Source organism: Sturnus vulgaris, chromosome 15, assembly GCF_052056855.1.
Source record: "Sturnus vulgaris isolate bStuVul1 chromosome 15, bStuVul1.hap1, whole genome shotgun sequence".
Taxonomy (NCBI): domain Eukaryota; kingdom Metazoa; phylum Chordata; class Aves; order Passeriformes; family Sturnidae; genus Sturnus; species Sturnus vulgaris.
Genome location: NC_142257.1, coordinates 1,681,153 through 1,691,029, shown reverse-complemented (window position 1 = coordinate 1,691,029; position 9,877 = coordinate 1,681,153). Strand labels below are relative to the sequence as shown.

The following is a 9,877-nucleotide window of genomic DNA, read 5'->3' as shown; positions in this document are numbered from 1 at the left end:
TGCAATAAAAAGCATTTGCAAAAGACCATTTACAAATAGCCTTTATGAGGATGAGATCAATATTTCCGTGCTAAAGATCTGCCAGCAAAGCCAGCCGTGATGCAGGGGTTTTGGCCCATTACAGGGGCTTTTCCTCATCCTGTTAAAAATGCAGGGGCATTGTTTGGTGTAACCACCCCAGCCCAGGAAATCCTGCTGCTGCATTAGGCAATTTCTGGCTCTGCTGGTTTTTCTCTGCAGCAACAGTGAGAGTTGGGAGTTTTCAAACCACCGTGTGCAGAAAAGCCTCGGAGCTTGGGGCAAAGCATTTTGCTTATGGCATGATATTCCAGAACTTCTGGGATCTGGGTGGGGATTGGGAGCAGTGCTGACCTGCCTGGGAGCCCTGCTGTGTGCACAGCAGATTTCTTGTCGCCCACAGCCCTGGGGAAATCAGGCTGATTAAGTAAGAGCTTGTTAAAACTCGAGATGTGCTGCAAGGATATTTGTGTGCTGTGTTTTGAGCTGCTCGGGATCAAAACCCCAAATCCCCATCCCGGTGGGATCCTCCCCATTGTGAGGGGGAGCCGAACAGGGGTAATTTTTGTGTGTGCCCACCCCAAAAATTCACATTTGAGGTTCAGGGTTGTCCGTGCTCCCCGTGCAGAAAGTCTGGAGTGGCTCCTGGCTGGGGAAAGGAAAGGGGCCTGTGCTTGTGTTGTGTTTCCCGGAGACAAAGTTCAAGTGGTGGATTCTCAAACAAAATTCTGTCCCTTGGTAAGGAGCCAGCCCTGGGCTGGAGCAGGCTCTGGGTCTGTAATTACACGTCCAACCTGTTCGAGAATTTTTTGCTCAGCCTTTGTAATCCGAGTAGCAGCGGGCTCCCGTCGGATGCCCTTGGCACAAACCTCTCGATGTCAGGCACCTTGTTTTGCCCGGGGCAGAAAGTCCGAGAGAAGAAGCTTGAAACGCCCTTGCTGCTGCATGAAGCAGGCAGGACCCAGCCTGCTCCTTTCACCCCGAGCTCCGTGAGCATCACACGGGGCACACGGAGCACATGGAAAACGTGCTCTGGCAGCAGGAGCGCGGTGCTCCCGGGGCAGCTCCGTGCTGTGGGATGCGTGTGAGGAGCGGAGAGCAGCAGAGCGGGATGCTCGCAGGATCTCAGCGTCCCCTCAGCGCTTCTCTCCACCGGGGCTTCCACCATCCCCAGCCCCGCGGTGCCTCCTCCCCGGGCCGTGCGGGGCTCGGGGCGGGGCGGGGGGCGCGGAGGCCGAGCCTGCGGGAGGGGCGGGCCGGGGCGGGCTCTGCCGGCCCGGCTCTGCTCGCCATGGCCCCGCCGCCCTCCGCGCTGCCGCTGCTGCCGGCCCTGGCCGCGCTCCTGGCCGTGCTCCCGGCCGCGCCCGCCGCCCGAGCCGCGCCGCGCTCCATCGGTACGCGGGGGATGCCGTGGGATGGGGTGGGATGGGGTGGGGTGGGCAGCCTGGAGCCCGCGGGGAGGGCCGGCAGCACCGGGCCGCCTCTCTGCCCCGCCGGGGCCGGCACAGAGCGTTCCGCACCCCTGCATCCCCATCCTCTGCATCCCCATCCTCTGCATCCCCATCTCCTGCATCCCCATCCCCTGCATCCCCATCCCTGCATCCCCATCTCCTGCATCCTCATCTCCGCGCATCCCCCCTCGCAGGCGGCGCTGGCGTTTCCCCACCGGGCCGGGGGAGCTGCGGGACCCCCGCAGCCCCGGGGCGCTGCTGACCCGGCCTCTCGCCGCTCTCGCCCGCAGCCGTGGTGGGCGCCGGGCTGGGGGGCTCGGCCACCTCGTATTTCCTGCAGCAGCACTTCGGGCCGCAGGTGCAGCTGGACGTGTACGAAGCGGCGAGTGTGGGCGGGCGCTTGGCCACCGTCACCGTCAACAAGCAGCAGTATGAGAGCCGGGGAGCCTCCATCCACGCCCTCAGCCTCCACATGCAGGATTTCGTCAAGATCCTGGGTGAGACTGGGCGTCCCAGGGAACTGGACACCCCCGGGCTCCGTGCTTGGGGTAGTGGGGAGGGTTTCTGCCAGCCCACCTTGGCACCCCAGGGATGCGGTGATCCCCTCGCTGTCTGTGCACTCCTGCCTGTTGTGAAAGGGATGGGCTGGTCACCGTCAGGGCCTCCTAGTGGAATTAGTGTTCACAAACTCCTCCCAGTCTGTCCCAGCAGGCAGCAGCAGCTCCATGAGGCACCCACCATGATACGGCTGGGAACCCTTGGGGTCTCTTATTCCTGATGCTCCTTCAGGAACATCTTTGCCCATTTTCCTGCTGGGACGTGTCCAGTGCTGGCCTTTCCCAGAAGCCAGCTAGCCCCAGGGAGGGCCAGCCACACGTGGTCCCCTTGTGTCCCCTCAGGCCTCAAGCACCGGCGGGAGGTGGCCGGGAAAAGCGCCATCTTCAGCGGGGAGCACTTCGTCCTGGAGGAGACCGACTGGTACCTGCTCAACCTCTTCCGCCTCTGGTGGCACTATGGCATCAGCTTCCTGCGCCTGCAGATGTGGGTGGAGGAGGTGATGGAGAAGTTCATGAGGTAGGAGAGCCTGTGGGGCTGCGGGGGTGGCACCACCACCCTGGCACTGGGGCATCACCAGGTGCCACCTGCTCCTGTCCCCTCCAGGATCTACAAGTACCAGGCACACGGCTACGCCTTCTCCAGCCTGGAGGAGCTGCTGCGCTCGCTGGGGGGTGAGGCCTTTGTGAACATGACCCAGCGCTCGGTGGCCGAGTCCCTGCTGGAGGTCGGTGTCACCCAGCGCTTCGTGGACGATGTCATCGCCGCCGTGCTGCGCTCCAGCTACGGCCAGTCCGTGCTGGTGCCCGCCTTCGCAGGTGAAGCCACCTCCTCTTGCTGTGGGACGCTCCTCGGTGTCCCCTCTGCAGGGGCCAGGCTGTGGAGCCACCCTCGTGTTCCTCTCTGCAGGGGCCATGTCGCTGGCGGGAGCCCAGGGAAGCACCTGGGCGGTGGAAGGAGGGAATAAGCTGGTGTGTTCAGGTCTGCTGAAGCTCACCAAGGCCAATGTCATCTCAGCCAGGGTGACTGGCATCTCCCTGCACAGCTCAGGTGAGCCTGGGCACGGGTGTGGCTCTGGGTGCACCAGGGTGGGAGGTTGGTGCTGGCAGCATGGGAATGCTGTGGCTGGAGGGCATCCTGGTCCTGGTGAGGCATTTGGGAGAGGGCTTGGGTGTCTGTCCTTCTCTCTTTGTCTGATCCAGTGGGGACTCTGCAGTACCAACCTCAGCCCTGAGGTTGCCCTTCGTCCCTGCTGAGGTCTATCAGGTTCTCCTGTGGCACCAGCCTTGCTGCAGGCCCACACCCCCTTCCACCACAGCAGAAAAATATCTGGGGTCTGGGATGTGGGCTGTGTTCCCCCAGTCTTTGCCCCCACTAGGCTGGGCTTCTCTGGAAACATTTTCCCAGTCTCAACGAAGCCTTTTTGCCTCTCTAAGGTATCAGCAGCTCATCCACAACCATCAGGTGCTGTGGTCCAGCACTGGTGTGTGCTGGAGAACCAGGGGATGGAGGTCAGGTTGGAAGAAAGAGGGTCAGGGGGCCTCAGGGCTGCTCCTGACTGTCCCCTGTCTCTTTTCAGAAGGGAGAGCCCTGTACCAGGTCCACTATGAGAGCACTGAAGGCCAGGGCTCAGCTTTCTACGACATGGTGGTGGTGACAACTCCGCTGCACCCCAGCAGGAGCAACTTCACCTTCGAGAACTTCGACCCCCCCATCGCCGACTTCCCCGGAGCCTTCCATCCCTCCGTCACCTCCGTGGTGCACGGCTACCTCAACTCCTCCTACTTTGGCTTCCCTGACCCTAAGCTGTTCCCTTTCACCAGCATCCTCACCACCGACACCCCCGACCTCTTCTTCCACGCCATGGACAACATCTGCCCCGTCAACATCTCGGCGGCGTTCCGGCGCAAGCAGCCCCAGGAGGCCGCGGTGTGGCGAGTCCTGTCCCAGCAGCCACTGGACAAGCAGCAGCTCAAGACCCTCTTCAGGTCCTACTACTCAGTGCAGGTGGCAGAGTGGCAGTCGTACCCCCGCTACGACTCCGCCAAGGCCCTGCCGCCCATCGTGCTCCACGAGAATCTCTTCTACCTCAGCGGTGTGGAGTGGGTGGCCAGCTCCATGGAGATGGTGGCTGTGGCTGCCAAAAATGTGGCCCTGCTGGCCTACAACCGCTGGCATCAGGAGCTGGAGAAGATCGACCAGAAGGACTTGATGCACAAGGTGAAGACGGAGCTGTGACACCCGTGGGGGTGGTGGGCCAGGAGCTTTGGTGTGGGGTAGCCTTTAAGGGAGTATTTATTGCCCTGAGGAGGCCAAGGGGGGCTGGGGGACAAGGGACAGGCTGTGTCCCAGTGACTTGAAGGCCTTCAGGAATACAGGTCCTGCCCAGTGTTGTTGATGTGTCTGTGCCTTGTGCCTCAGTTTCCCTGTTCCCTCACCCAGGGCTCGACTGGAAAGGAGCCTGTGCCTTCTCCTGAAAAAGGGTCACTGTGTTTGGGAGGGATCTTGGGGGGCTTTCAGGGGTGAGGCTGGCTGGCACTGGCAGGGTCCCCCCTGAGCTTCCCAGTTCCCACCAGTCACTCCTGCCTTCCTGGCTTTGCCTTTGGAAAACTCACAGGTAGGGCTGGAAATCCCATGGCCTCTCCCATGCCTGGAACCTGACCCTGCTCCTGTGCCCCAGGGATGCAGGAAGGGCTGTCCTAGGTCCTGCCAGGTGCTCTGTGTTTCTGGGGGTGTCCAGGATTGTGTTTGGGGGTCAGAAGAGCCTCAGTGGGAGAAGCTGGGCAAGGCAGAGAGGGGCAGCGTGAGGGGCCAAGGCAGGGGCAGCTCAGACCAGGGCCAGCAATGCGCTTTATTGAGACCTCAGAAGCTGCCAAAAGCCACCAGCAGCTCGCCCCGCTCCTTGGACTGCCCAGCCTGGCACAGAGGAACTTGTGGGAGGGCTGGGAAGGATGGGAGGGCTGGGAAGGACAGGAGGGCTGGGTGTTGCTGGAGCTGTTGCAGCGAAGGAGGGAACCAAGGGAAGTGGGGACTTTGAACAAAGGGAAGGAAGGAGGCCTGATCCTGATCCTGATCCTGACCCTGATCCTGGTCCTGGTCCTGATTGTGGTTCATGGGCAGCTGGCTCCTTCTCTCCCCAGCCCATAGCTGAGCTCCTCCCTGGGGGCAGTCCGTGTCTGGGACTGGGTGACCCCAAGGCAGCTGCTGGGGTTGAGGCTGAGGCTGAGGCTGATGGGGTCTGCAGGGGAATTTTGAGGATCTCTTGCACAGGGACCTCCCGTCACCCTGATGCCCAGCCAGGTGGCCTCTCCCAAAGGGCTGGGCAAGCTGGGGGAAGCAAGAGCAAGCTGCAGGGAGCTGCAGGGGGTAGCTTTGCAGCCTCAGAAGATGCAGGTGCAGCCCACAGCGATGGTCTCCATCACCATCTGGTATTTCTTGTGGCACTTCTTCTTGCCCGAGGGCCTGTGGGCCAGCTCGGGCGGGCCAGGGCAGAGCAGGCGGCGCACGGGCAGGCGGCTGTAGATGGGAATGCTGGCCATGGTGCGATCCTCCTGCATGGTGAAGGGGTTGATGCAGCCAGTGCAGAGGCACCGGGCCTCGGGGATGTCTGCTGGGATCCGTGTGGCATCGTGGTTTATCCTGAAGCAGAAGAAAAAGCAGGACAAGGCTGGAGAGATGGGTGTCTGGGGTGAAATGGGTTCTGCAGGTGTGCACAGCCCCTGTGCTGGCACAGAGCCTGCCCCGAGCTCACCTGTATGCCCAGGGGGACAGGCTCCTGCGGTTGGACCTCCAGAGCCTCAGGTTCACCTGGCACTTGGTGTCCCCCGGCTCGGAGCTGTTCCTCAGCTGGCGCACCATGTCCTGGATGCTGTGCTCATACTCTGCCATGCTGGTGTAGGGCTCATCCGGGGCCCAGGCCAGGGCAGGGGGGGCTGTGGGTGGCCGTGCCAGGCCCCTTCTCCTGCCCTTGGCTGCCTTGCCCTGGTCCTTGGCCTCGGGAACCAGGACCATGGCGAAGGTGAAGATGCAGAGGAGAAGCTGAGGAGGAAGGAGGATGGTGAGTGAGCTTGGGCTGAAGGACTGGCATGGAAGGGGAGCTCTCCATCCTCCCAGGTGATGGCAGAACCACATTGACTTGGGGGTGGCACACATTCAGTGCCAAAGGCAGGGCTGGCCTGCAGGTGAGAAACACCTGAGGGCAGTTTGCAGGCATGGTGGGCACACAGCCATGGTGAGCTGATGTCTCTCTGCCCTGCTTGCAGCTGGCAGTTTGTGTTGCCCAAAGTGTCCCTGCCTGAGCTGTGCCCAGTCCCCTCCCTGCCCAGTTGGGAGCTGGGAGGGACCCAGCTCAGGCTGTACCTGGGCAGCCTCTGCTTTAAAAGGAGCCTTACAGAGATGAGACAGCGAAGAATGGGATCTTTATCCAAACTCTCCTCTCCCTCCCTCTGTGCTCTGAGGACGGTGAGAGAGAAAAGATGGTTCTTCTCCTTCCCTTCTCCCTCCAGCCTCGCTGGGTGAGCAGCCCTGTGCTGCCACCCGGCATGCTGCCCAGCAGGGAACAAAGTTGCTTTCTGTAGTCCTGCTCCCTGCTTTTCACATCCCTGCAGTGGCCCAGGCAGCCCCAGACCCTGCCCGTGGGTGTGCAGTGCCCTGGGGCAGGGAATGCTCGGCCAGGGCTGCTCTCCCCAGCCGGAGCTGGACTGGCCAGCTGGCCTGGGGTGGCTTTGCTGTCACTGCTGCATCCTCACCCTGCTGGGCACGGGAGCAATGGCCCTGGCAGGCCACAGCGGGCACCTCCAAAGCAAACAACCCCAGGTAAACAGCATGCAAATAATTCTATTAAGGAAGGAAAATGAGGAGCAAGCCCTCAGCTGCCGAGGAGGCACCTACCAGGTTTGGAGCCCGCTCCATGGCCGCTGTCCTGCAGTGTGGCCGGTCCCTGCAAGCCAGGCAGCTAAAAAGGGAAAGCCCCAGCCCCTGGCTGTGCCCCACCAGAGGTGTGTCCGGTCCCCAAGGTGCCAGAGAGGCTCGGAGCAGACAGGGCAGGGGGCCAGCGTGGTCTGGGACTTGGCCACCGGTCGCCGCCCCAGGCGCTGGCTCTGCTGGCGGTGGCGACTGTGGTCAGTGGCGAGTCCCCTCTGGAGCAGGCAGCCCTGAGGGGCTCTCTTGGCAATAACAAGCTCTGGGGAGGAGGTTTGGGCTTTGTTGGTGTCACCAGCACGGTCACAGCCCTGACAGGGCTGAAAGGACACGGCTGCTGGGCTGGCAGAGCAGGGGCAAGCAGGAGGAGCAGGGGTGGCTGTGTCCTGCAAGGTGAGCAGGTAACCTGGGGCTGAGAGCCCACTGTCACCTCTGTGCCACCACCAGCAGCAGCTCTGCTGTCCCCAGGAGCCCCCAGACCCTTCTGCCCAGCAATGAGATGATGCTATCCCTGTACCCCTGGTCTGTCTGGCCCCAAACCCCCTTCTGCTGTCCTGCAGCTCCTGCCATGGGGACACGGCAGCTGTGCCCACAGCTGGCCGTGGTTCTGCGGGGCTCTGGGTGTCGGTGGGCTCTGGGTGTCGGTGGGTTCTGGGTGTTCGTGGGCTCTGGGTGTCGGTGGGTTCTGGATGTCGGTGGGTTCTGGGTGTTGGTGGATGTTGCTCTGTCCCCCCCGGAGCCAAGCACCGCCTTTCAGGGTGCTGCGGTGAGGGAAACTGAGGCATGGGGGTGCTGGCTGTAATTCCCTGTCCAGGAAACAGAGGCAGGCACTGCATCCCTGCTCTGAGCTGTCGCTGTCCCTGCGGTCAAGTGCCACGCGATGGTGCTGTCCGCCACCCGACAGCTCCCAGCCCTCCGTCCTTCCCGTCCGCATCCCTCCTCCTCTCCATCCATCCCTCCCTGCATCCCTCCGCCCCTCCATCCCTCCCTCCATCCCTCCCTGCATCCCTCCGCCCCTCCATCCCTCCCTCCATCCCTCCCTGCATCCCTCCGCCCCTCCATCCCTCTCTCCTCCTCTCCAGCCGCAGGAGGATGCCCGGCGCTGTTCCTCACGCTCCCGGGCAGCAGGCTCTGCCCTGCTCCTTTGCTGGCAGCTCTGGATGTTTCCCTTCTCCTCCCGCCTCGCTCTGCATCCTCAGGGATTTGAAGGCCCTTGAGCTTTGTAGGGCAGAGGGAAATTTCCACCTCATTATCCCAGTCCATGAGCTGTGCCTTTAGAAAACCCCATAAATAGGGTAAAGGTCTCTGCATCCCCAACTCACGCTGTCCCCCTGCTCCTGCCAGCCCTGGGATGCAGCAGGGACCAGCCTGGCTGCTCCCATCCCACGTTAACACCCTCAAGGACAGCCCCAGCACAGCGCTTGCTGTCCCCTTGGCTGAGATCTGAGCACAGAGTGTCCCGTTTGTCACCTCCGGACCTGCCAGAGGAGCCCTGCCACCACCTGCCTGTGCTTCAGGTGTAGGGCAGCACCCGATCTTTGGCCACCAGCATTTTTTAGGGTGCTGAGCCAACCCCTGCCTGCACCCAGCGACTTCACCCCGTGTTGTGGCACCCCAGAAGGGCCGGTGGCAGCCCCGGGGCGCCTGCGAGTGCCGCGGCCGCCTGCGTTGTGTCAGCGCTCGGCAATGCTGTTTACACATGAGAGAGGCGCAGAGGCATCTGTGCCGGCAGCCAATTACCCAGTTTTGATCTTTTTTGGTGAAAAGGAAACCAGGCCTTTTCAGACATGGCCAAATTTGATAAGCTGGGGGAGGAGGGGGCGGGCGAGGGAGGTTTGTCCCCACCGGCCTTGGCCAAGAGAAGGGGCTGGGATGGAGAGGCTGGGTCATGGCCAGGAGGGCTCTGTGTGCCCATCCCTGAGGGGCTGGCTGGATGTGCTGGAAGCCCCCCCAGGGCTCTCCTGGGTGGGGGTTACCCAGAGGGGAGAGGCACTCTCAGGTTTTGTACGTTCTCATCTCTGCTGCTGTCACCGCTTTGCCACACTGCCATGGGAAATTTGGGTGTAGAGCAGGGCCTGGAGATGGGGAACAGCGATCCAAATGGGGCAGGAGAGGCCGTGAAGAAAAGCTCCACCTGCCCTGAGTAAACCCAGGTGCTTATTTACCAGATAATCCTCATGGAACCCACCCCAGCCCAGGAGATGCAGGGCACCTGTGTCATGGCACGTTCGTGCTTGGCAGCAGGGATGTGCTGGGCACACCACGGGGACTGCAGGTAAGGGAACAGGGGGAAGTCAGGCCACAGTTCCACGCTGGCAGAAAATAGTTCTGTGGAGTTTCCCACAAGCAGGAATGTCCCTGTAGGGGTGGGAGCCTGTGTGGGGTCTGCAGTCCCCTCCATCTGCTCTGGGCAATGGGCAGCATCACTGTTGGTGCCCACTCTGCAGGGCATGGCCACTTCCCCGGGCACCCAGGCTGCTCCAGAATCCGGCTCCTCATGGGGTTTGTGAGGCTCCAGCACACCTGAGCACACACCCAGCCCGGGGCCAGACAGGCGGGTCTGGCAGGAGGCTCCAGCACGGCCTCATCCCTATCTCTGTGTGAGCAACATTTTCCACTCATCAAAGGAAAGCTCCAGCGAGCTGTCCTGGCCAGAGCCAGCTCTGTGCTGCAGTGGGAGGAGGGTCAGGCCTGGGGGCCTCCATGTCCCCCTAAAACCCCCCTGGCAGGTAGTGCTGGCCCAGCCAGAGCACAGAGCTCACATCCTTATTTGCACAACGGCTCCAGAGACACCCGAGCCAAAAAGGCTTATTTTAAGCTTGCTGGAAAAAGAACATTGTTTGGTGGGAATTAAAACTCCCCATTCTCAAAAAAGGGAAAAACAAAAAGTGCTTAATTCTGCCGGCTCCTGCCATTGCATAAACACAGAGACA

At 61.8% G+C, this 9,877-nt stretch overlaps 2 protein-coding genes across 2 annotated transcripts; one reads left to right on the top strand and one right to left on the bottom strand.

The window, feature by feature from the left end:
* Nucleotides 1-1,268: 1,268 nt before the first annotated feature.
* Nucleotides 1,269-4,422, top strand: PCYOX1L (prenylcysteine oxidase 1 like). Its single transcript, XM_014891211.2, has 6 exons — nucleotides 1,269-1,412; nucleotides 1,760-1,966; nucleotides 2,369-2,543; nucleotides 2,631-2,842; nucleotides 2,934-3,074; nucleotides 3,604-4,422. Exons 1-6 carry the CDS (start codon nucleotides 1,310-1,312, stop codon nucleotides 4,260-4,262), a joined length of 1,497 nt encoding a protein of 498 aa, XP_014746697.2. The 5' UTR covers nucleotides 1,269-1,309; the 3' UTR covers nucleotides 4,263-4,422.
* Nucleotides 4,423-5,404: 982 nt separating this feature from the next.
* IL17B (interleukin 17B) lies at nucleotides 5,405-6,935 on the bottom strand. Its single transcript, XM_014891214.2, has 3 exons — nucleotides 6,915-6,935; nucleotides 5,776-6,062; nucleotides 5,405-5,663 (listed from the first exon to the last, which is right to left on the bottom strand). Exons 1-3 carry the CDS (start codon nucleotides 6,933-6,935, stop codon nucleotides 5,405-5,407), a joined length of 567 nt encoding a protein of 188 aa, XP_014746700.1.
* Between the last annotated feature and the right edge of the window lie 2,942 nt (nucleotides 6,936-9,877).